The sequence below is a fragment of the Varanus komodoensis genome, unplaced genomic scaffold (assembly GCF_004798865.1).
Source record: "Varanus komodoensis strain SLA01 unplaced genomic scaffold, ASM479886v1 scaffold22, whole genome shotgun sequence".
In the NCBI taxonomy this organism is placed as follows: domain Eukaryota; kingdom Metazoa; phylum Chordata; class Lepidosauria; order Squamata; family Varanidae; genus Varanus; species Varanus komodoensis.
The window spans coordinates 5,811,437-5,838,070 of record NW_025335606.1 but is presented as its reverse complement, the minus strand read 5'-3'; the positions used below and the strand labels follow the sequence as shown (position 1 = coordinate 5,838,070).

Below are 26,634 nucleotides of genomic sequence, written 5' to 3'. Positions count from 1 at the left end.
TTGTTCAATAACACATACTTTTATTTCTCACTGGGTGAACACGACATAATTGCTAGATGCTGGTTTGTGTTTTTGTTCGGCTTTGTATGTTCAGTTTCCCACTTCTTTCCTGGGTTTGTGAAGCAATCTAATTCCATGATGAAGTTGGGTACTGTAATACCCTCACCTGGATGAGGCTGCAGTTACAATTTATCTAGGAAGTTGTCCAGAGGTGGAATACCCTCTTTCAAGCCTTTGCGTTTGCGTGTTTCAGCCACAACTTGGAAGGGACGTGAATTGGCATCATAAGGGTCCCCAGGCAAAACCTGCCAGTGATCAAAGACGCATTGTGGAAAAGCCTGGCCACCAGTATTGGATCTCAAGTCAGCTGTGAAGCCTGGAGGAAAGAGAAGAAACCATGAGCTGTAGGAACTATTGAAACAAGCCAAAGTTTTCACCCATATTTGCCAAGTTTACCTTAAGCAGCATTCCTGCACGTGACCTGACTCTTCATGCTTTGTGCTTGAGCTCTAACCTGTTTTGAAAACTATTCTTTTCCCCTTTGTGGTGCTGCTAGTCCAGCCTTGTAACTTCTTTCATTCCTCATCTTACTACAATAAGCACTGTATTTAGTTTCTGTTTCAATCCCTTATCTCTGTTCTTCGCTCTTTCTGTACCATTCTTCATCTTGTGGTATTCTACACTATTGGTACTTTCCCTGCCTAAGCTAGTAGAAAGCAGCTTTTCCCCAAGAGTCTTTGAATGCTATGCATGCCAAGTGTCATCATTTTAACGGCTCAATACAGTTTTCATTGACATGCATAATGTGACTCACCTGAGGGCAAATGTGTTTGGTTTATAAGCCCTTAAGGACTGCCCTCCCTTCTGCCTGAAATTCTGGAGTGATCTACAGTTGTGATGGGTTTATTGGGTCTCCTCCAAAATTGAAAGGTTTCAGATGCACTCACTTCCAGTAGAGAATGATGTGGAAAGAACTGGCCAAGGGTAGTCACACAGCTGGCATTCTGCTGCTAAACTGTGAATCAGTGCCCCTGTTCATTAACTGGCATGCTCATTTAAAGAGAGAAAAAAGCAGGCTGTGAACTATCCCGGTTCTACGGTAGCAGGGGTTAAAGGTAGGCGTCAACAACCAACAAGGTGGGTGCCTAGTTCCATGCAACTAGCCCTGTCAAACAATGGAGAACAAGCCAACTCTCCTATTCATAGTGGCCTTTCCCTGAACTAGTAAATCATCGCTGGACTGGCAGGGGCTAGTGACTGGTTTGGAACTAATAAGCGGAGCTGAAGAACTACCAGGAATCCCTATGGTTTGAATCCAGAGTTAGAGACATGCTTCTAGCATATGAAGTCCATAAAGGTCTCTTACCAAAGGACTCATTGACAGGCAGATAAGCTTTCACCACAAACATCGGGGTCCCAGCTACTTGAGATTCTTCAAATACATGGCCACGCTTCCGATTGAGCACACCGTAGATACCTCCAACTACTTGTTCTGGGCACTAGGAAGAAGAAAAGCAGCTCCTTACACTTCACTTTTAGGCCCTGCATCTCACAATATAAAAGCAAATATTCTGAATTCTGTGCTGCAAAATTATTTACATCGTAGAAACTTCATGGATAACATCTATCCATTAGGCATTCACTCTATTAAAGACTTCATTTTCTTTGATTGCTTCTCGTATTCCTCATCTTATTAGACTATCACTCTGAAGAATATAATTTTTTCCAAATGACTGAACAGCAAGGAACAGTTACTTAGTATTCTATCAGAGAGACACAAGAGGGTGGAAACATTTATCAAGGAGGTCAGACTTTGTAAAGATAAGCCTGGGGGCAGATATTTTGACACTAAATGTTTTAAAAGGGAGTGTAGGCCAGATAACCCTGTACAAAAAGTAACTGAATGTCAAATGTTAATGTCAAAATGTTTTCTATCTAGTTTCTCACATCAAACATGGACATGGTAAAAGTTAAGAATGAAATGTGACACATTAAGTTTTGTGCTGCAAAATTCTTGACAGAATTGTAAAGAAAATAAGATTTCCTACGTTGCTGGAAGACCAGATCACATAACCAAGAAGATGAACTTTGAAGGAGCACGGATGGAGAAATCTGCCACTTCCAAAGCCCTGTCAGCTTGAACCAGTCAAGTCAGGAACTTTGTGGCTGGGCAAATTTTTCCTGTCTGAAACCAGCGGGGAGGATGGGATTAGCTACACCAGCTCGAGTGGCAGAGTTAAAGGTTGGTGTTACTCATCCACCCCATCCTGATGGGAAATGGAAAGGAGGTGTCTGGAAATATTTTCAAGCCCTGTTGCTCTGTACCTGTTTAAGGGTTCAGAGGACATGTGAAAGACCGACAGTGAAGTTCAAGCATCATCACTGCAAATGCTTGTTAAAGGCCTAGGACAGGGGTCGGCAACCTTAACACTCAAAGAGCCATTTGGACCCGTTTCCCACAGAAAACACCGGGAGCCACAAAACCCCTTTGACATCTAAAATGAAGGTAACACTGCATATATCATTTGTTTACCTTTATGCTATGTATAAAAAAACTATAGTGTGCTGCATTTATGAAATCGATGAATGAGTCTTTTATATAATCTCCATCTGTGAACGGCTTCCCGTCCTGACTATTTCCTGAGCGGCCACAAAACTAGCAGATGCAGCTGAATTTGCAGACTTGATCCACTTCTTGAAATGATTTTTGCTCAGATCAACCTTCTGCATTAGTTCCGAAATGGCTTTTTTTCTCTCATCTCCATCCGGATATTTTTCAGCAAAGGCTGTTTTTCAGCAAACATTCAACTTTTTGTTGTTTGCCAATTTCTTACCACATATTAAGCATACTCGTAAACCAGTCTGGTCAGCAGCAAAAGCAAATGAATCTGCCCATGTACCATTAAACGTTCTGTTTTCTTCTGAAACTTTTCTTGGATTTATCCATGGTTGGCCTACCGGGGGTCTAAAAGCTCAATAAATTACGTGCCAGCAGGTGTTGCACATTGGCGGTTGTGATGCATATTTTGAGCAACGGGGAGCCGCAGCAGAGGGATGAAAGAGCCACATGTGGCTCCGGAGCCACGAGTTGCTGACCCCTGGCCTAGGATAAAGCAAGCTGTGCGATTTGGAGCTGAGGCCATTCCATGGAGCTGAAGACAACGCTTTGGTCCTAGCCCCACTGGAAGTATAGAAATATTTCAGTGGGTTCGATTCACTGTGGTGAGGAAATCCTAGGCGAACCTATGGCATGCATGCCACAGTGGGCACGCAGAGCCCGCTCTGTTGGCATGCGAGCCAAGTTGCCGCAGCATTGCCCCAACAGCTGAGTATCGGGTAACCGCGCACATAGGGGCCATGTGCATGCTCGGAAAGGAGTAGCAGCGCCAGGCAATGATGTCACGAGCCGCGACTCTAGCTGCCACTCATCCAAGCTTTCACATGGCCGGTCAGTGCGTTGCCAAGGATATATATATATATATATATATATATATATATATATTTTGCTTGGACTGGCTATGAGTTGTTTTTTCTAAACTAAAACCTCAGTATTCAGGTTTTATTGCAGTGTTGGCACTTTGCAATAAATAAGTGGGTTTTGGGTTGTAGTTTGGGCACTCAGTCTCTAAAAGGTTCACCATCACTGTCATAGGACAAGGAATGACAATCTTGCCCCTAAATGCCAGGAAGAGTCATCAGCTACCCACTCGTGAAGCCAACGACATACCTGAATCTCCACAAGATAGATGGGTTCCATCAGTCGGGGCTGGGCTGTCAGGGTAGAGGCATACAAGACCCTCCTTGCGGTTGGGATGATTTGGCCCCCACCACGATGGATAGCGTCAGCATGAAGAGTAACATCATGTATGTCAAAGCGAACACCCCGCATATTTTCTTCACAAAGAACGCCCTGCAAGGAGAACACTCAAAGTGAAAATGGAAAGATTGGTTCTGGTATGATGATGCTTGGAAACTATTGGAATTTACCTGGCAGGAAGTTTGCCAACAGTGCTGGTTAACTTATTGTGTAGAAATAAAGCTTAGTGCAATTACAGGAGGGGGGTGGATCTTCCTGCCATTGCACAGGCTGTTAATGATCCAAAATTCAAACATCTACTGACATGGCAATCACAGAGAAGCTGCAGATGAAGCTGCACAGGGCAAGTCAGTTCATATCTACATTTAAACATTATTAGTGGGGAATTGTGTAACTTATGAAACTGGCTTCTAGTCATTCAGTCTACTGGGTCCATCGAATTCAGTACTGGCTAATTAGCAGAACTATCTCAAACTTGTGACTCCAGTTCCTTTTTTGAAAAATGAGTGAGGGGAGACTGAACTCAAGATCTGCATTATTCACAGAATACTTTCCAAGATACCACCTTAAATGTCAATTTTGTGACAGACCCACCTCTTTGGTTGCCCACTGGAATCCAGCCACCACGCTGTCTTTGATTTCATTGAGATACTGGACACCCTTGGTAATGTCAACCAAAATATTGGGACCTGTCCCATCAGGACCGAAGCACCATATCTTCCTTGCTTCAGATACGTCCCACTCATACTTCTCAGCCAGATACCGGGCACGCTGCTTCAACTCTTGACGGGCGCTGACATCTCCTTTGTCTATATCTTCGGCCAAACCATCAGGGAAGGGGCGGGCTTTCATGTACAGCCGGTTGTGTTTGTTGGGGGATTTGGACAAGCACATCTGGCTAGACTCTTCACAGACTGTCTCCCGATAAGATACTACTGGGTCTGATTTCTGCAAATACAATTAAGTAAATCCAGTTCAGGTTCCATAACTGACATACATTATATCCCAAAATCAACCTAATTTTTGTCCTTATTTAACAACCCACATTTCAATTTTCAGTGCCTTGCACATACTCAGAAATCAAAGCCCTTCCCCAAAAGACAGGACCTCCTGGTGCAGCTGTAGCCTTTGGGGACAGGAGGCACCTTGCTCACTAGCTCATGTACGGCAGCCTGGCAGGTCCAGCAAATGTGAAATTTATAGTTGGTGTGTTGCAAGTTTTACTGCAGGTCTAATATCTAAGTGACTGAAGTCAGCTATTGCCTCAGCTAGGCCTAAGCAATACAAAGGACTGAGCCTGTTAACAGCTAGCCCTCTGGATAAGCCTTTGATTTATTTCTTGGAATACTAAGGTACAATTGCCATTTTCTGAGTCTGAACCGTGTTGCCAATGAAACTATGAAATCCAAAATGGACAGGAGGGAAGCCAACCATAATTCATTCCTGACATGACCTTTCCCCTTCCCTCCCATTATGCCAAACTGGAGACCCCAGACAAGCCTGGGGATTGAGCCATGTGTCCTCTACAGCAGAGGAGAGGGAGAGCTGCTTATCCCCACTCTCTGAAAGCAGCAAGGCGACTCGTGGCAACCACAGCAGCACAGTTTTCAAGAAGAGCCCATGTCTTTCTCCCAAACTTCTGAACTCGGCACCACAGAAAGTTCTCACCTTTCTCCAGGTGCCAAAGCAGTGGGGAGGAAGGGTTCTCTGATTTTGTGCTCTCGCCAGAGCACGGTGGGCACTTTTCTCAGCAAAATGGCCAGTGTATTTTTGTATCCTTAAGAAAAATCTTTGCACCCCTCCACACCCCAGAAATCCCTGGGAGCTACACAAGGGCACAGAAGTTGTCTAGAAGGCAGTAAGTAGAACTCACCATCAGGGTGAATACTTGGGACTGTAGAAGCTTACTCTGCTCCTTGCTCTCTCCTATAAAAGTCTTTGAAGCAAGAGCCAGACCACCAAATTCTCACAATCCAAGCCCTAGAAGCTGAACTAATTACATGCATAAATCATATAAAGATGCTTCATTTCTATATGTTGTTTCTTGGATTATTTATTTGACATTATTTGTATTTAATTAAAAAAACACACACCCCAACACTTTCAGTCCACCCAGCATTTGCCTATTCCAAACCTGCCCAACCAGCAAGTCGCCTGGCATACCTTGATGGGAATGCAGGCATGGTCCTCCTCCAGGTCTTTGAGGCAAATTTCCAGATGCAGCTCTCCAGCTCCAGCGATGATGTGCTCACCAGACTCCTCAATAATACACTACAGAACAGGAAAGGCAGATTGCGCAGTTACGAAATGTCAATGCAGCCACGTATTTGTAACTGGTAGTTCAGACTATGCAACACGATGCATTTCTGCAAAGCAGCTTTGGAAAGACTTCAGCGTAGGCTTTCCTAAAATGGCTGAGCAGGAATCATCATGGAGAAATAAAATGCCCTTTGGGGCTATGCTGTGGCTTTCGTGCATGATCTACCAACAACACACCTACCTGTGAAATGCAGAGTGCTGCCAAGTGAAACTCTGCAGCTCTGAGGCTTTTGCATTAATGACTGAACTTGCAGCTCAAGCAGACCCACCACATACCAGAATAGGAGACAAACACTAAGGCTGAAAATGCACAAGCAATCCCAAACCCAAAAGCACAGTTTAAAATCAAGCCTAAATATTCTTTGGTGTGTTTATAATTTTTGCCTAGCCTTTTATTGACACTCTGGGAGAAATATCAAGAAGGCTTCAATTTAAATGCTTCAAGAAAAAAAATGCCATCCTAAGATTTAAGAATCCAAGCTCACAGTACAGAAGTGTTTAAAAGAGCAAAACTATATAGTGAACAAGTACCTCTGTTTGTTGCTGCTTTGCTCTCTTTCCTACCTCCACATGAACTGCAATAAGTTGCCACAAGCCATGGTTTCTTGTGATAAGAACAGGCTGTAGTGAGCAGCAAGTGTTCATGCTCTCCCCTCTTCCATATATGAGGAGAGATTTCAACCAAATACTGAAAACCATAGTTTGCACAGATCATCCTCACTTATGGATTGAAAAACATAGTTTGGCATATTTGGACAAAACAGAAAATTGGGGCTTGTTACAATTCGCGGGGGGGGGGGGGCACAAAGACCCTGCAAGCCCAAGGTTCACTCTTTTTCTCACATCATTAAACCATAATTTAGCATTTTATCTGAAAGCAGCCACTCTTCAATGCACTATTTCCAACCAGCCAGAACAACCTCAAACACAGTTCCTTCCAGGTCTGTTGGGTTACTTCATTTGCATTTATATTTTCCTCTGACACATTGTTAGAGCCAGGCAGCTGCAATTTCCATCATCCTGTCCATGATGTTCTTATGCTCGTGAACAAGGTAAAAATCAATGACTATGGATAAAGTATATTAATGAAGTCCCCCCCCCCCGAAATTTTCCAAGATGTTCCTTGTTCTTTAGGGGGAACTATCCAGCAATTAAATTACGAATTCTGACTGAATTCAAGCCTCTCTAACCTGGAAAGAACAGCTTCTTTACACCAGAAACCTGTAAAGTTGGTTTTCTACAACTGAGGGGTAGCTAAGTAAGTTCATTTAGTCTGCAGTTAAGCAAGAAAAGATGGTTTAGCAATTTGCTTATTTATTCTATTTATATTTCAACATTCTGCCATGAAGTTGCTCAAGCCAGTGTGAGTGAGGCTTCCAGGCAGCCATCTATCCAGGCACTGACCAGACCTGTTTAGCTTCAGACCATACTGTGGAAAGTATCTTAGTGAACACCCTTCTCCATACATTCCTGCCCATCGTCTAAGATTCTGACTGGTGCCTTGCTATGAGTTCCTCTCCCCAAGGAGGTTAAGGGGGAGGCTGCAAAACCTTTTCTGTGGTGGCACCCAATTATGTAACATTCTATTGCCAGAGATTGGCCAGGAGCCTGCCTTATTGACTATCAGGCGCTTGGCAAAACCTTCCTTTTCTGGCACATCTCTGGCACCATCTAGATTATACCAGTGCATGGATGGATGGATATATATTTAATTATATATTATATTATATTATATTTATTTATTTATTTATATTTTAATTGTATTATTTTATTAATGTTATTTGTTGATTTTATATTGCAATGGCTGCCCAGACAACTTGTAGCTAATGGGCAGCTTTTATAATAATAATAATAGTAATAATAATAGGCAATAAAACTTTCCTCAGATCATTTGTTTTTGCATCATTTTACTAGTTTTCTTTGTGGCCGCAGTACTCCATGTTGCCCATGTCATCTCTCCCTTCTTACCCTTTCAAGACTTCCGTCTTTACCAATCAACAAGAGCAACATATCTAGTGCCTCTGGTTGGGTAGGTTCTTGTACTCTTTTTCCACCCAACCCCACTTTCACAAAGAGTTTTATTTCGGTCTTCAACCGGAAGGAACCGAGCGGCCAAGTTAAGCTTTGGATTGTTTGGTTCACAGATTTCTGACCAAGTTCGGAACAAGCCTATAGTTGCTGCAGCTGAATGGCATGCTTGCAAATGTTGTTAGGAAAACCAGAGATCAGCTCCCTCTTCCACCAGAGCGCCACTGCAAACCATTACCAAGTCGCACACGTACAGCTAACACTCACCTGGACCATAGGGTCAGACTTGGCGAGACGCTTTAGACCTTCCACTAGTTTTGGTAGGTCGGCAGGGTTTTTTGCTTCAACTGCCACGCGCACAACTGGGCTAACGCTAAATTTCATCACTCTCATGTTGTGGGCATGTTCAAAGGTGGTAATGGTGCCCGTCTTCACCAAAAACTGGTCAACACCAACTAGACCAACAATGTTGCCACAAGGTACATCCTCAATGGGCTCAACATAACGACCCATCATCAAAATGGTTCTACAAAGACAGAGGATGGGTAACAATCCTTGAGTATCTGTTCTTATTACTAGAAGTTACTGTTTTTCAATCAACCTTTCCACATAAAAGGTATTCTCCAAAATTGCCTTTTTAGTTTGTCTAGCATACTTTTCAGGTACAACAGTTCTACTGATATGCCCATCTCCCCAAAAAAGACAGGGGAAATCAAGACTTAAAAAATAAAAATGGCTTTTCTTCCTATCACCGCCGCCTCCGCCACCCGCAATACAACAAAAGATGTTCATAAAACTGTGGCTTCTTTGCATGCACTCGGTTTCCAAAGGAAGAAAAGCCAGCGCCATCTACCTCTGAATGGGCTTTAGGTAGAGATCTTCCTTCTTGCCTGGGGTGTAGTTTGGTCCCATTATTCGCACTTTCTGGCCAGTGGACACAATGCCAGAGAACACCCGCCCAAAGGCATAGAAACGGCCCTTGTCGGAGGTGGGGACCATTTTGGAGATATACATCATCAAGGGGCCCTTTGGGTCGCAGTTCTTAACACCTGCAACAAAAAAAGGCAGAAATGATGAGGCATAAATACAGTTCTTGACATTCATTTTAGATCTTGCATTAATCGTTGCTTTTTTTAATGATGTAAATATGCTTTAGGGTACGAGTGCCTTCACCCATCAGATAAAGGTTATCTAGACAAAAGCTGGCTTTGTCCAAATGCATAAATGAAAGAGAGAGAGAGTTTGGCAGAGGTCAGCTTACAGAGATCTATCATGGTTCAGCTGAGGGCATTTGAGCATCACAAGTCCTGTCACACAATCAGGACTCACTCCTTATTATTAAATATTTCTACGCCATCAGCAAAGAGGAAGCCAACTTCTGCCAAATGGAAACAATACAGTTAAGGGACATTTGGGAAACATCTCAGAAAGACACAAATCTTGTATTAGCACAAGTCTTCCTGACGCTTACAAAAGGATCCCATTTTTGCCCCTTAGCTTACCCATTGCTGCCTCATCGTCGGGTGGCCCCTCATACAGAAGTTCACAGCGATACTTCTGTGCGGTGACAGGGGAGGGCAGGTGGATGGTGATCATCTGAAGTAAGGCATCTCCAGCAGGCAACCAGCGACGCATGACCGCCTTGGAAGCATTGAAAACTCTTTTAGAAATCCCATTAAGAGTTACTGAGCAATCCCCTCTTTTCCCTGGAAGGATGGCACTGAGTTCCTCAGAAATGTGATGTTATTGCTCCCGTGCCTATCTTGTTGAACACATGTCACTGGCCCTGGAACGCAGGGTCTCTGCTTATGGCTCTTCCTAGTCTTACTACTCAAATGTTGTTATTGTATTATTATTTTACAATTTGTATTGTTTTATATTTGTGTAGATTATGAGTTTTGTTTTTATTGTGTGTGTTTTGTATATTTTTTCCAAAAGTGATAACAAACTTATACAAAGCAGATGTTCCTTACCAATGTTATGCTAAAAGAACAGACACACAATTTCAGGCAACAGCTCTAATGAAAACATCCACTGTGAAGAAGGTAATTATCACTGAATGTGCTTTCTGCATTTCTATCTCCTCTGAATGGACAGTTTGCACATTTCTTCTCTCTACCATATATTGAGCAAATACACACATGTGCATGCATTTACCCTTGGAACGCAGGAAAACATTCCCTGTCTCTGATGAAGGAGGCTGTAGCATATGTCCTACTGAATCTGTTGGTTTTTAAGGTGTCAGACTAATAATAGACTAATGTTGCTATTCCTCCACAGAACCAAACTACTTCAAGGCACCTTGAGAAGTGGCTTCCCCTCCTTTTCTCTATCTTCAGCATCCAGCTTGATGTCCAATTTCTCTATCAACTTGGAAGCCTCGTCTTTCTTAAAGTTCATAATAGCATCGAAGACCTGAACAGCAAAAGCCAGTTAAAGAGATTTTTTTTGCCAAACAACCTGAATATATATGAATAGGTTAAAAGACAAGCCAAAGGAAAATCCCCTCTAAGGGCTGGCTGGAGAATGCTGGGAATTATGCGACATTTCCAGTCAAAACAGACAGAGGGCTGCACCTTACATGACTTCTAGGTTTGCAATCTTGTAGCCACTTAGTTGGGAGTATGTTGGACTGAACTCAGTGGAACTTCCCTATGAGTAAGATACACAGGATAGCACTATAAAAGCCAGAAACTATTTTGGGGCAACTTTATTGAGTACACAATTCCTCCAAAAGCTACACATGATTTTCTTCCCAACACTGCTCAACAGCATCCCCCCCTCTACTCGCACCCCTTATAGGAATGTTAGGCATGCCCACTGCAACAGATGCTTGTGGGATTTTGCATTCTGCTTGTCCTACTAGGAACACAATACCGGGGCAATGACATTCTATCAGAGTAACACTTGTCATGCCTGGTCCTAAAGGCTTTATGGCAGATTAAGTTCTGGGTTTGACTATAAATCATTTTAAATCCAAGCAGAACTAGTTAAGGAGGAGAAAGAGAACCGAGTTGCTTAGCTGCAAACTCAAAATGTTTAGTCCAGACTAATTTTATCAAGCCTACAGGACCGTCTTGGTAATAAGTGGCTTGAGTTTTTCATGCCTTGGCATTGCTGAAAATGATAATACCAAAGTATTAAAAGTTTAATACATTTAATTCCACACTGGCACTTTGCAAAACCAGTTCCTGGCTGTACAAACCAATTTGTTGGTTTAGTTCGAACACAGTGCAAGGGGAAAATAACATTTTACATTTGTTCAATCCTAGTTTTACCTTAAAAATGGGATCCAGGATGAGCTGGCAGAATGTCCGTGGCAATTTCTTTCCATCGGGGCTGGTTGCTGATTTGCTGAATTTTCCACTTGCTGGATCAAAATACCTACATTAAACATGAGAGCAATTTACTGTAACCTGCTCAGAAGCTGGAAAAGATACAGCTGCTAGCAGATTTATTTGGACCTAACTCAATTCTTCTATCACATAAAGCCCTTTGTCCCCAGCGATACCCAGCTGACCACTGTCACTGTCTGCATAGCTACAGAACCAGAAGCCGAATATACAGTTTCAGTTGTCAGTCACACAGACGTCATTGCTTCCAGTGCCTATTTTTCTTACATAATGTAACCTGACTTAGTAAGGGACGCAACCAAAACTTGTGCAGACGGATACGTTGAGAATGAAGGACACCCCATCCTTTTGTAGGTATTCCCTAAACTGACTCCCTGGCTATGTATAGATACTCACTTGTCTCCCCATAGCTTTTTCATCATCTCTTCTACTTTCTTGGCCCTCTCAGCCGCAGACAGCTGCGCCTTTTCCCCCTTGGCAGCAAATTTGGCTACATACATCTCGGCAAACTGTTTAAGAGTAAAAGCCCAACCATGCAGGCCAGAGCCAAAGCCAACGGTCCCAATGACTGGATCAATCTACAAACAAAAGGAAGGTTCATTATTACAAGGGCTCTAATCCTAACCGTACTTTCCTGGAGGTACATCCCATGAAATCTATGAGGCTTATATCCAAATGAACATAATTAAGACTTAGTTGTTTTAACAATGACTAGCATGTACTTGAATGGCTCTCAGGCAGGAAGGAAAACTTTAAAAATGGAAGCACACCACAGCAGCAAAACAGACCCTGTATTCCACCCCCACCAAGTTCTATTGTTGGAAAGGTCAACGAAGTCTGAATCTATCGCAGACACAACCTGGCTTGTCCTTTAAAGGATAATACTGACAAGTCCTTTGTGCTGCAGGTCTGTCTCTTATTTGCTGATCTGATTGGCACTGGAAGGCAAGGCAAGGCTGATCCTACCCAGGAAGCCATTTCTGGGATTCATGTCATGTGTCTCAAAAGTCCACCAGCCCAGCACTTCCTACTCTGACCAGCAGCCGCATCCCACGGTCTCAGACTATGGAATGTCCTTCCCAGCCCTGCTGCTGGAGACATTTTTATTACCAAACTGGGGGTGCCAGGAGTCATCCTGAGATCCCTTGCATGTAATACATGTGCTCTGCCAAGGAGCAGGAAGAGGGTAGCTGGGATTTTCATAAGCAGGCTGGATCATTTGCACAGATAAGCCCCCCAAAATTCCACCTGCACTGCGTTCTGTGTGGCAGAGTTTGATGTAACACATACATCTCCACCAATGAAATTCATTTTCAAATCCATTCCAATCAGAATGTTAAGTTCTCTTTACCATAATATTACCCATGGGTCCAGTTTCACCCTCTCCGTAAGTAGAGATGATCACATTAACGTTTTCCACAATACGCTGGAAGGTCTGGTAAAGTTCTTCTCTGTCCAGCTGCAGTTCCAGCAAAGCACGGTCCATCTTGTTCATCATTAGCACGGGCTTGATTCGCTCAGCGATTGCCTGGCGAAGGACCGTCTCAGTCTGCACACAAACCCCTGGAGGAGAAAGTTGACGGCCCATGTTTGCTAGACTGCTTCCAGAGAAAACCCGCGGTAGCAGAACTAATAGTACCAAGGTCTGCTCCACTGAACCACCCCCTCTTTTTTTGGTCGAAGAGAAGAAAAACTGAGATGATGTACTACCCAATGGCCTGAATGACAGGTGACTTCAAAAATCATTTAAAAGATTTATATACCACATCTATAATACTTTTAGGACCATTTATAAAAGCAGGACTAATACGGACTTCTGCAGCATCCGTGCTTGCCTCCTATAATATTGAAGCTTCAAGCAGAGTGGCATGTGCGCTGCTACAATCCTGCACTCTGCATAAATCAAGCAAATATGCATGTGATCAATTCACATCACTTATTATGACACCCCAAATACAAGAAATTCTGGGGAGCCATACCAGCATATCCTGCTCTAAAGTGGTCATCAGACATTGACCACATATTTTGAAGAATATCTTCACAGCTACAAAAGTTAGAATCCTGCTAACTGAAAAAGGAAAAAATATCAAGGTTGAAAAGCCAAGTTGTAAAGGATCTTTGCATAAACCCACATAATTATTAAAATTGCTTCATCAATGTTATATCCAACCGTTTTTCCAAAGAGTTCACAGGAGCATTTTAGGCCCATGATGATATGGGTAAGTGACTTCGTCCAAGGCTATCCAGTGAGTTTCACAGCCCAGGAGGATTTTGATAATAGGCACAATGCAGAATCTGAATCAACAACTCATAGTATTAATTTGTGGAGCAAACATTATCAGCCACAGGTCACATAATTAGTTCCAACTTCTGGCATACTTGTAACTGGAACCCACCTAAATAGCACAATTCTAAGTTTTGTCCCTCCACACTCTTCATGGTGTAGAGAAACAAGACGGGAATCCACAGATTTTGACCTGCCTTCCTATCCAACTAAACAAATCTGTGGTTGTTTGGTTCTGGGGGCTGAAATTCCCCCCAACATCATTCTGTGTCTCTGAAACTCAGCCTGACTCACATCTAATATTAACCCATGGTTTATGTAACCCACAGGCTGTTAAATTCTGAGTTGCCATGATTTGCAAACCCAACCACATTGCTTTGGGTTGTGAACCCTGTGTCACTTAAGTGACGGGATGTTATGAGTAAACCCAGAACTGTGGTTTTTCATGGGTTATTTCACCAGCTGGCAAGAATGACAAAACCAGTCACTCAACATGAGCAATACAGAAGAGGCAGTGTTGTGTACTAGTTAGTGCTAGATTGAGACTTAGGAGAACCAAGCTCTAGTCCCCACTCAGCCAGCAGCACTTGGTCATGAAACTCTCCAAGTGTCTTTAAGCCAGTCACTGACGCTCAGCCTCACCTACCTCACAGGGCTGTTGGAAGGATAAACAGGTAGATGAGGATTATGCAAGTCCCCTCAGATTGCTTCTTAGAAGAAAGGTGGGATATAAATATAATAAATAATACATGGCATCTGGCATTCAGGGATGGCACAGGCAAAGGAGAGAAACAAAGAATCTCAAGACTGAAAAAACAAACCACTGTTTTTTCAATCCTCTGCCAGACAAACCCTGGAGAAGCCAAGAAACCTTGTGTTGAATAAATCATGGGTTGAATAAACTAGGGCTTACCATTACATGTGAGCCAGGTCTGTGCACGATCAGAGTCGATTCTCTGTTCGCTTCCCCAGTCCCAAGCTTAAAAGAAGGGCTGCCACTCATCGTCACATGACTCAAGCCACGGAGTACTTACCACGGCAAGCCGGACTGTGGAGTCCTGCCACACGGACTCCTGTTCTCCAAAGGCCATGCTGGCATTTCCCAGCTGCCTCCCATAAAGTGACACCTCATATGCAGTTAGCCTCTTTGTATCACACACAGTGTCTCTGCATCTGCATCTGCATGGAGCCTCACCTCTGCAGCTGAGGAATTTAGTTGGGACCTCCCACATAACCATCAGGGTATACCTGCCCTTACTGGATTCCCACCTGTCCCTTTTGTTCCTCTTCAACTACATTTGTGAAGGAGCTTTGTTCTGTGAGGAGCTTGCTTTCTGCCTTGACAAAGTATTGCAGCTCAGGTTTTTATGCTGATTCCACCTTGTTTCATCTCTTTTGTAATTTCTCCATCTTTCTGATTTGACTGATGTTTTCATTTTACTTTGTGAGGGTGCCAGAGAGGACTATGACTATTAGAACCTTACTGTGTGTGTGAGGTGCAGCAGAAAACTTTCCCAGAGTGACAGGCACTCTTAATGCCTGTTCTGCCAGGGAGAGGGCACATTGCGGATATTTGCCTGCATGGTCAGGTTTTTAGGAAACAGAAGACACCTACTCAACAGGGTTTGGGTGGTGCTGTAGAAGCGGGCCTTGGAAGCAGCTGAACAGCTGCAGGCCTTGGACTATCAGCCTCACCCACCTCCACTGATGTCAGCTTCTGCACAAGAACCCTTGCCTTTGAAAACAGCCTCATCTCAACTATAGGCCCTGACACTCCAGCAGCTGGGGGATCTCTGGCACTCACTGTTGCTAAAAATACTTGACCAGGAAAACCAAAGCATCAAGGCTGAGCCCTCAAAAGAAAGAGCAGCAGGGTAGGACTCACAGAGGTCATGGAACTCCCTGGTACCAAAACCAGTGCTGCTCCTCCTTTAATGACAGACTCACCAAATAGCCATTTTGGCATTGCAAGCGACAGAAGAGCCTATCTCAACTGCATCAGTCTTGCAGGGAGATTTGAGCCCCATCTTTACCTCAAGACCAAGACCTGCTGCTGGGTGCTCACTCTCCTTCAGGTCTGGTGTGCTTCTCCCTCAGGTCTATGAACTCATGGCAAGCAGGGATGAATGGTCCTCAGTACATCCCTCAAGACCAGTCACAACCTCCTCCTTTGGATTGGGAGAGGCAGTCCAGGTGACACTCCCGCCATATTACTGGAATGCCTGGCAATTCAGACGTCCACAGAGCAGCCCAGACACTGAAGAGAGGTTTCACCATGGTACTCGCTGAACCATCAGCATCCTTTGGCAGATTTAACGTGCAGAAGGACTTGCTTCTTCCACCAATCCTGTTACCTAGAGCTGTACAACCCATGCTATCCAGACCTGACATCCTGCCTGTGAGGACCAGCTCTTGAGAGAGGGAGAACACTGATGAATGACAGCTCCACCATCTCCTCTTCTCCCTGAGGGAGTACAGAGTGGGCCTGTGTGCCAGGTTGGGGCACGTCTCCACACTCTTTGGCAGAAGAAAATCAGTCTGAGTCCTCCTCCTTGCCATCACCAGTTCCTTCCATCTCCTCACCAAATGCAGCAGTTGGCTTAAATGATTCCGCCTCCCCATCAGAGAAGGTCCTTTGAATGGCTCAGTCGCTAAGCTAAAAGACTCAAGAGCTGATCTCAAGGGCTAGAGACCCAGTCTCTGATGCAGTGTAAGCAGAAGTGATGGGACTAGCAGCCATTCATTTCCTGCCCAGTCCTCTTCAAACAGTCCAACATTCCCGAAAAGCACACACTTCTGTAATTCCCAACTCAAGTGAGCATGCATAAAGTTCAGGAGCAGGACACAATGTTTCTTTTTCTCACCTACTGCCTAATTCCCTTATGGTTGAGTCTGTTCAAGAAAGCACTATTCCTCTCCAGTCAACAAAAGCAGGTGCTTTGATCTGATGGGATGAAGAGTCCACTCTGAAGTAGTTCTGGGCCTCCAAGTTGCCAACTATGAAGCAACATGGCAAAATACCAATTGTTTTTGAGGGGAAAAATGGACCTCACTTTGTGACTACCTCTCTGACAACCATCATGAATTGGCCGGGATGGCTCAGGCAGAAGTTCTGAAGCTGTCAAGGGAGCAAATAAACATGGCACATCAACAGGCTGACTGTAATGCTAAGGCCATGGTGGAGAAGTCATGTGCAGTTGCAATCATCAGGGCCTTCCCAGGAAGCTCGGTCACAGAGGAACTTTTCTTTGATGGGGAAGGGTTCTTTAACTCTAAGACTGATGATGTTGTGGATTTGGCCCAGCAGGCAAAGACCACAGCAAGGAAATAGGTTTGGACCACTTCCCTCCCCAGCAGCCATTCCAACAATGCCAGTGGTCCTGTCAGCCTCCACCGTTCCACCTTAGATAGCAAGGTGACTGACAATTTGGCTCACACATTCCTTTGGCACCAAAAATATAGCATCCATCTCAACACTGGGCGTCTAAGGGAAAGGGAGCAAGTAGTAATTCCACATTAATTCTACTCTTCTTATCCATTTCTGCCTGCCTGCCTCCTCATCTCTTGCATCCCACTTTTTCACTGTGTGTGGGCAGCCGTAACTACAGACACCCTGGTCCTGAGGATCATCCAGAGGGGGGTACAGGAACAAATTTAACATCATGCTGCCTCTCACTGGCACCCACATCATACCATCTTTGGAAATGCTGCAGGAAACAATAGCCTCCTCTTTGAAGAAAAGGGTGATCGAACCTGCTCCCACTCACCAGCTACATGGATTTGCAAGGAGTACACCTCTCTATTACCCCACAGAAGTTTTACATGACCATATGCTATCCTTTTAACCTCTTCTGCATCAAGGTGACTAGTTTGCATCAACTTGATCTCAGAGATGCATATATCCACGTTGCAATACAGACAGACAGCAATTTCTTCACCTGAGCATGAAGCAAAATGCATACCAATCGCATAACCTGTTCTTTGGGCTTGGCCATGTTTCCAAGGGTGTTTACAGACTTTGTCCTCATGGCATGCACTCTTCTTCACACTCTTCTACAACTGGCTGATATCAATTCCTCAAAGTGGAGCCTCCAAAAGATGATTGCAAGTATGCTCCCTCTTTCTCTGGAACTCAGCCTTTGTGTGAACAAGGAAGACCCTATGCTGATCCCCAACACAATGATCCAATCTATTGGTGCAGTGCTGGAGGCATGTACTGGATGGGCAGACTTTCCAGATTGTTGTTTCAGCTGCCTAGCCCTTTCTTCACCCTCCTCCGGTAAGTCAGTTTGCTATTTGCCCATGTGTGTGATGCGCAGAGGAGGAGGGTTGCTCACCTGTACCCACAGTTCTTTGAGTGGTCATCCACACACTTGTACGGCCCACCCAGCAGCCCCACTTCAGGGTCTAGCTCAGTGTTAATCCTGAGTGTCCCTCTCGGTTCTGAAGCCATAACAGGCAGTCTCTGAAAACTGAAGGAACAGGCAGGAACCTGCTAGAACATGCACGTCAAGACAGTGGGAAAGAGGTCATACCTGAATTCCTCAGCGAGAGAACTTTCCCAAGCCAAGGCTCCATGAGGCACACAGCCCATATATGTTATACACAGATGACCACTCGAGAGAGCGACATTTACATGAAGCAACTTATCTTCCTCAGTTTTACGTCCACCTACCCGAAACACAGTCAACGACGACAAGAGCACCGTCAGTGACACGAAGCGCGGCAGTGACTTCAGAGGAGAAATCCACATGACCAGGGGAGTCAATTAGATTAATGAGAAATCCAGAGCCATCTTTGGACTGCTTGATAAAGGCCAAATCATTTTCTGAGAGTTCATAATAGAGAGAAATAGCCCTACAAAAGAGAAAAATGAAGAGTTTTCCCAAAATACATTTAACCTTTGTTTATTAAAAATGTTTGTGCACTCCATACTACAGCTAGAGGCAAGTATTATGTGCTTAGTACTATGCTTTAAGTACTGTGTGCTTCCCTGTATGCTTTAAGAAGAGCTAAGAAGATACTGCTTAGAGTCCCTTCATTTTTTAGAGGGCAAATGTTAGGGGCCCTATCTCAGGTTCTCTCAGAAGTAGTGGCACTCTCCTTTTGGAATTCTCTCCCAGAGAAGGTACACCTAGCAAACACCCTTATAGGATCTTAGGGGGCAATCAAGCCTCCCCTTTTTAGGAGTTTTGCATTTTTGTTATGTGCTGTTAAGTCTTCAGTGTATGGTGGCCCTTTGAATGAATCCCTTCCAAAATGCCCTGCTCCTGGCAGCCCTGGTCAGATCGTGTAAATTCTAGGCTAAGGCTTCCTTTCTGGAATTGACCCCTCTCATAGCTGGCCTTCCCCTTTTTCTTCAACTCTTCTCCAGCATGATTGTTTTCTCCTTACCATGATGTGCCCAAAGTAGCTTCAGTTTCACCATTTTTGCTTCCAGGGCAAATTCTGGCTTGACTTGATCTAGGATACTTGTTTGTCAGTCAGTCCAGGATATTCATAAAGCTCTCCTCCATCACTATTTTTCAAATCCATCAGTATAATTCTTCTATTGTTCCTACCTTATCTTTATTTTCTCCTAATCAGATAGCATGCTCCTGTTCGTCTTTCAACATTCCTAATCGATGTATGAATGTCTTGGATCTTCTGGAAGAGGTCTTTTTTTCTTCTTCTCTATTGATGTTTTCTTCTATTTATTTGCACTGGCCATTGTAATTGTTCTTTTTGACTCTACATGACAGGTGCTGAGAAGTTGCAATCAAGATTCTGACCCTATTTCACCTTTTGCTTTTTGCCTGTACTTTGCAGCTGTGGTTCTTATCCATCTAGGCTCCCCCTGCCCCCACTTTTGCTACAGGAATTGTCTTTTTGCATTCTTCCCTAATATTTCTGGCATCAGTCCACAATTTTTCTGGTTCACAATCAATTAAATTCAGTAATGCAAATCTGCTTGTTAAGTGGACTTTAAATTCCTTGTAGTCAATGGAATTTTGTTTAAATGCTTTTCATTTCTTCTTATTCACAAGAAGTTAAATATGAAGTTTTTGAATTGTCATTACTTTGCAGAAATTTTGTAACCTGCTGTGAGACCCAAAGGTGAGATATCAATATTAAAATATAAAAGGCCCAAATTAAACAAGGCAGGTTGGTGAGCATCAAAGTATTACTGAATTGCGAAAAGTAAATCTTACGCACATCTATTGGAAAGCAAGGCCAAGGAAGAAGTAGCTTTTACTCCTGAATAAGTGTGCATCATCTCTGATAAAGATTATAGTTCATGATAGCTTATGCTACAATAAATCTGCAATCTTCAAATAACAACACTCCACTGCTTTTGTTGCAACAGACAGACATTGCAACCTCTTTGAACTCAGCCCTTGAATAGCTTCAAAAACATAAAACAGTTACTTCATGTAACCAACTGTAGGCAGGGAATTTGGCATCTCTGAGCTATTTCACCCAGGCAAATCATTTGATCCATAAATCAATTAAAAAGAAGTATTTAAAATAAACCTAATTCAATCCCATTGTCTTAAAACATCTTGTCTTGTTTGTGACTGGCTTGTGAGTTAGCCAAAAAGGTTAAACATGGTGTTAACGATACTCACGTAGATTTGATAGTGATACATCTTTCCTGCTCATCTTTTCGTGTGTCAGTAAATCGTGTTTCACCAGCTCTAGCTGAAGCGATGATTCCAGCTTTACAGACTAATGAATCTGTAAGCGTAGACTTGCCATGGTCAACATGAGCAATCACAGACATGTTCCTGATGTTGGACTTTTTGTCCATGATCGCTCGGATCTGGTCTACTGTGAAATTCACCTAAATGAAGAGAACAATCAGAGCTCAGGCCTTTTCCACTAAGAAAGCAACAGAAATTGCACGCATGTTTCACACTAAACATTGCCCCATCTGGTTTTCATAGCATTAGAGCAGGGTACCCAATAAGTCAGATAGCTGGGTTTGTTATTTTTATAAGAAACCTAGTGCAATCCCATTGTCACATCAACGATTTTGATCCTTGTGCTAGTTATCAAAGCAAACTGGGGAACAACAGCCTTTGGTATGGTGCCAGATAGCCTTTGAGGAGCCAAGGGTTTTTCCGGATTCCCAGATGCAAGTTCGAACACTGCCCTCCAACCGAAGAGCTGGAAACTGGAGTTCTGCTCCTCTATAGCAGGCAGAGAAATGCACCAGCTGTTGAGGTCAGGAAAACCTCCCTCGAGGGGGTTGAGGGGGCATTCTGGAAGGTGGGAAGGTAAAGGTATGAGATATCCTGAAGCTGCTTCAACTTCCTTCCCTCTCTGAGACACTCTAGGTAGAAAGGCAAAAAAAAAAAAAAAATCCCATCTAGCAAATATATGGAGCAGCAGGGCAGTAAGATAAATATCGACTTTCCATGCTCTGCATGGGATGCCCATAAGCACCCAATTCAGGGGCTCACAGGAATCCTGACAGGCCCATGCCCTTACTTAGAATTTACTCTGATACAATGAAATTTAAAAGACTAATGCATTTTGTAAAATCAATCCCTGTTCGGTCAAGTATCTATGATGCGAACAATTCATCAAAGCATTATCTCTCGCTTCTATCTTGGAAGCCAGCATCAGCTCACAGTCTATTTTTTTTAAATGCAATTAAAATGGTGAACTGCCACTAATAGCTGCTTATATTCCTGCTCAGTAATGCCTATAGTTATAGCATTGAGAGGTAAGCAGCTTCTCACTAACAAATGAAGCCACCATAAATTTTAAAAATTAAGCTGCCACCTACACAGGTGGAATGCTGGAATGTTTGAGCATAATGAAAAAAACAGCAGTTAAATGACCAGCTTGAATCTACTGCACTATTGAGGTGAAGAGCTGAAGTAAGAGACATTGATGCTGCAAAATTCCATTTATTTGCATCATCAAAAAGTAATAACCCACAGAAAGTGTATACAATAATCAAATTAATATAACTGATTTATGAATCTAACTTTTTTATTATGATATTTTATCTGGGGAAAATGGAAAAAATAAATTATTAATTGCTGGTGTGTTTGTGGAAGTAGTATTAAGTTAAAACTGTTGTTACATAATTGATGAAAGTAGTAATAATTATTGACCTTTATTTAACTTCTCGCACTTAGTGCTATGTGTAATTTTTGTGTAAGGTCCCTTGGTATCTTTTTCTTTCTTCTCTATGTTACTTCAGCATGTTTCTTTTTCTTTTACTTATAAAAATAAAAATTACAAATATTAACAAGAGGTCTCCATATTAATTTGCTACAGTTACAATGGCAAGCAGGAAGCCTGGCAAGGCCAGGATACGCTCGTGCCATCCTCAAAGCGTGAGGATTGGGATCATCCGCACAGTAACACTTGAGCTTTGAAGGTGCTCGGCTCCAAACTGAAGTGCAGTGCAGAACTTTTCTTGGTAACTGAGTCCCGCTTCAGATGTATTCCAAGACCACAAAGACCATATTTGGGCTTGACCTTAGGGCAGGGTACATTGGCAAAGGCAGGTGCACAATGTGGGAAAGGGGGGGGGAATGAAAAAGTGAGAGGCCATCAAGCCTGCCTACAGATTCATGATCCACGGCCTACAAGACTGTGCATGACTTTCTGAATATGACGCTGTAAGCAAGGATCCCTCACTCAAAACATTTCCCGTTCTCAATTCTTTTTTGGGGAGTGGCTTTGAGTTGCACATGTTTTCAAAATGCAGGGCTTGTAATTTCTTAGGAACCATCTCATTAGAAACAATTTTGAGAGTGTAAACTGCAGGAAAAACATACTACATTAAAAAAGCATTTCACATTGTAACAGAGAGGGACATTTTTGGACACTTTGTTTTCCATTTTTCTCCCAAATATTCATTTTTCCCACTTTTTTTAAAGGCATCAGGAAAAAAATGCCCTCCCATTTCCTATTTCTCACCCAAGTCTATATATCTCTGAGCAAGCAACTTAAAAGATAGCCAGATATAAAATACAATGCTATTTTACTCATTATTTAAGAGAGTAATCCTATGTTTCCTGGTCAAACATCCCAAAGGTCATGAAGACCTGCCCTTGGCTAAAGGAGGTCCTGGCCTCAGAAAGGAGAGTCAGAGATCCAACCCTGATCCCCCTCAGCCAAGGGAGATCAAACCATGCTGGCTGCTCCTTCTAGGTCAGAAAAGCAATCTTGGAGAGGGAAAGGGACCAAGTAGAGAGGAGAGGAAACCAGAAAGCCGGGTTCCATTGCCTTCTTCCTTTTACACACCAAAGTGCCTTCCCAGATGGACTAAAAATCCCATCCATATAGGAGGACAAAACAAAGGTCACCTCATCTGCTGCTCCTACTCTGCTGGCTTCAGCCCAACAGGGCCTAGGAATCTCCAAAACCTCAGCACCAAAATGCTTAATACTGCCCTAGTAAATCAGTTTTACCACCAAGCAGGTAGTATAATGCAGAGTTTAACACTTGAAACTGTATCTGCACCTCTGGCTTGTCTCTTTTTTTCTAACAAGGAAGAGAAACAACTCAAAACTCCATGGATTTTTTTCTGTGGTTTGTCAGGGGAGAGACGACCTTGAGGTTTGGGTTACTAAACAACCAGGGACAGGCAACCCTGACTTATTTAACCACAGCCACTTGTAGCAGAAATGATGGTGCAGCATGCCAGCTCAGCTCACTAACTCTAAACTGGGCCATATAGAGGTACAGATTCCTCTATTTCCCTGACAAATCATAGTTTAACTGTACCTTAACTCTACAACCTCACAGTTCCAAGAAAAAGGCTGGATCTGCAGCTCTCAGTTGTGAATGTTGCCCCTTCTCTTCTAACATTGCTTCCGATTGGCTACAGCAAGTTTCAGAACTTTGTAAAATCATGTTTGATTTGCAATTTAACTATCCATTTTCTGTTGTGGTAATAGGATTGCAGCCTGATCCAAACCTCTGGCTCTCCAGGATCTACCATGTGATGCACCCCCAAGCAACCAACAATCTACATGGCAGAAGTCAGATTAAGCCCTCCGGATCAAGCCAGTCTACAACCCCCATCATCCCTAAACATTGCTCATGCTGGCTGGGGCTGCTGGAAGTTGTAGTTCAACAGATAAACAGCAACAGTTTCCTTCCCCTTGCCAATACAGAAATAAGCTGCAAGGGTTCAGCTTGGACACTTGGACCCACATTTAATTCCATCCTTATTAGATAGCACCCACTTCTCCTTTTAAAAGTGGCATGTCTTCCTATTTGTTTCATCTCTTCATAGGTTTACCTTCCTCCATCTTTCTCTTTTGACGCTCCTAGAAAAAGCTGGGGGCCTGCCAAGCTCGTGAGGAGTGACATATGTAAAAATATTGGCAACTGTTTGGATTAACAGCAATCATTAAGGGCACCAGCACAGCCCACCCACCTCCTGGCTCTCAATGGTTGTCCACATCACATAAGCCAAATCAGCATGTCTAACGTTAAAAAAAAAATCTGCCTGGAAGCACCCTGTCACATAATCAACCGTGGTCCAAAAACCAACAAGGTAGATTTATAAGGTAAAGCTTTCCATAAAAAAACCCAGCAGGTAGTGGTACAGCATTACAGCAGTAATCCTGTACAAATTTATTGGGCAGTAAGTCCAGTAAAGCTCAGGTGGGCATACTGAACTGCAAGAGCATAAGCCAAGAAATCCCTGATCCATATCTTACCTCAGGCACAACATTTCTGCAGCCTCTGGCAAGCCATTTTCTCTCAGCCTCAACACCCTTCCCTTCCAAGGAACTTAATACTGGCCTACTTTACAGGTTTGTTGCAAGGACTACTGAAATGTACATGAAGCACTTAGACCACTTAAAATCTGCTATACAGAGTATGCTCAATTATCACAGGATGGCATCTCTCAAGTTACCTTCTTGATGAAGAAAATGGAATTGTGGATGTGTTTCTTTAAACATTCTAGCTTGATTCTGCTGCTATTTAAAGCCAGAAATGGAAGCGAGCCAACAAATAAACACATTCACCCCCACACACACTCTTGCAGTGCATGCTGCGGTATACAGATGCTCACCTCAAAGACATAACGGATCGTTACAGGGCAAAGTACAAAATCAACACAAACGAACAGCAATTGAGATATTATTCTTAAAATGCTTTCTTCTTTTATTTCACTGTCTCAGATTCTGTTACTCTTTAAATAACCTTGGGCAGTTTCACTGGATTCTGGGGCATCAAGCAAAATTCAGCATTTATCACACAATAGTGAGGAGTGTACATGAACACATAACACCTTTGCCAGCTGAACAACTGAGGAAAACAAATTTCCACCTTTGAGAAAGCATTTAGAATATATTGTCAAGATTAACAATAGCCTCTCATTTCTTTAAAAAAATGATCTGGACAAAAAGAAATAAATCAGTCTTTGTGATCCAGACAACAGATATGGATAGAAGCGGAATGGCGTTCCACCTCCACTCTTTTACAGGAACCCACTTTAACAAAACAACAAACCATTAGATAATGTGAGGCGAAGAGATCTTTTTGGGGGGGAAGAAAAGGATGGTTACACAATAGTGTCAAATCCTCAGCAAGGCTTTGGAAAAACATAACCAGGACAGCTTACAGGGCTATAAGCATTTCATTTATCACTGTTCTTTACAGGTCTGGATTATCTCGACAGTTTTTAAGGCAGGGTTTTTCCCAGCAACGTTTTTATAATTCAGCCCACAGCCCCTACCCCATAGAGATGATGTCAGAGGTAAACTCTATATCTAACTTCGCACCATTATCGACCTACCGCTATGGCCTTTATGGGCTCTACCCATTATGCAGAAGAAGGCAGGGGGACACGCACCCCGACACGCTGCCATGCCGTTTAGGTGACGTAAGCGGACCCCAAAATGAGAGAGGGTCCTGCCACCCCTCCCCACAGCCAATTAGGCCTCTCCCACACACCCCGGTTTTGCGGGCAGCTGTCACGGCCCCCTTCCTGACAGGTGCCTATACAAAGGGCCTAGGCAGAGGGGGCGAAGGAAGCCACGGCTCTGAACATGGGCGCTGCGGGCGAGGGGTCGTGAGGAAAGAAGGGGTCGGGGCGAAACGAAAGACGCCTGCGTCACAAAATGGGGGCGCGGACCGGTCGTCGGCAGGCCCCCCTCGGGGTATCGACTCTTCCCCCCCGGCGAACCGCTCACCATTTTGGCGGATGGCTCTGGATATTTCCGCTCCCCCGCCCCGGTTTCGCCGCCGCTCAGCCAAGACCGGGGACGACGGTCAGCCGGGAGAAAAAGGCGAAGAACCACCGACTGGAGGGCTCCTAGAGCGGACGCTTCGGAGGCCTAGAGCGCGCGGAGGAGGAGGCCTTCTAGCCTTCCGAGCGGCGTCTATGATTTGTGGCCTCACAACTCGGCTCAGTGAGGAAGGGTAGGCAAGGGGGTCGCGGAAGAGGGTGGAGCTTGGCGTTGCCATGGCGGCGGCGTAGTCCTCCCGGAACTTGTTTCTCTGCCAGGGCGCGTTCCTGCTTTGCATCTCCTCACTCATGCGCTTAGTAGAAATTCTTTCACGTTGTCCTGCAACAAAGCAAATCCATAAAAACAGATGAAATACAGGAGAGAAGAAACCTGCAAAAAAAGAAGAAGAAAAGCTACCGTTATCCTATCTCTGCACATGCAGATGGCAGCACTTGCTGCAATGATGCAGCCAAGGCAGGACGTCAGGGCAGGAGTCAGGGTCCACGCTCCGTTCCGCTGAAAGCAGAGGTGACCCAGGTAGGAAAGCAAACCCAGCAAAGTTGGCTCGGACATGGTTTGCAGCCAAGGTGCAAACTTGCATGTCAAGCAGGCAAGCAAACCTCAGGCCCAGGGGCCAAA

General features: G+C 43.8%; 1 protein-coding gene across 1 annotated transcript; it reads right to left on the bottom strand.

Annotated features, from left to right (window-relative positions):
• Positions 1 to 26,113, bottom strand: LOC123024141 (elongation factor 2-like). The gene is made up of 15 exons (XM_044431532.1): positions 25,960 to 26,113; positions 20,410 to 20,624; positions 18,477 to 18,658; positions 12,869 to 13,080; positions 11,914 to 12,095; positions 11,443 to 11,548; positions 10,466 to 10,579; positions 9,667 to 9,805; positions 9,018 to 9,213; positions 8,432 to 8,690; positions 5,981 to 6,088; positions 4,412 to 4,765; positions 3,728 to 3,910; positions 1,367 to 1,499; positions 1 to 376 (listed from the first exon to the last, which is right to left on the bottom strand). The coding sequence occupies exons 1-15, from the start codon at positions 25,960 to 25,962 to the stop codon at positions 183 to 185; spliced, it is 2,580 nt and encodes an 859-aa protein (XP_044287467.1). The 5' UTR covers positions 25,963 to 26,113; the 3' UTR covers positions 1 to 182.
• Positions 26,114 to 26,634: the final 521 nt, after the last annotated feature.

Excerpts from the sequence above, each read along its gene's own strand:
- LOC123024141 (XM_044431532.1), bottom strand. Across the intron at positions 12,096-12,868 it reads GACCCATGGGTAATATTATG|ATTGATCCAGTCATTGGGAC; the intron begins GTAAAGAGAACT and ends TTTTGTTTGTAG. Across the intron at positions 6,089-8,431 it reads AGTCTGACCCTATGGTCCAG|TGTATTATTGAGGAGTCTGG; the intron begins GTGAGTGTTAGC and ends CCTGTTCTGTAG.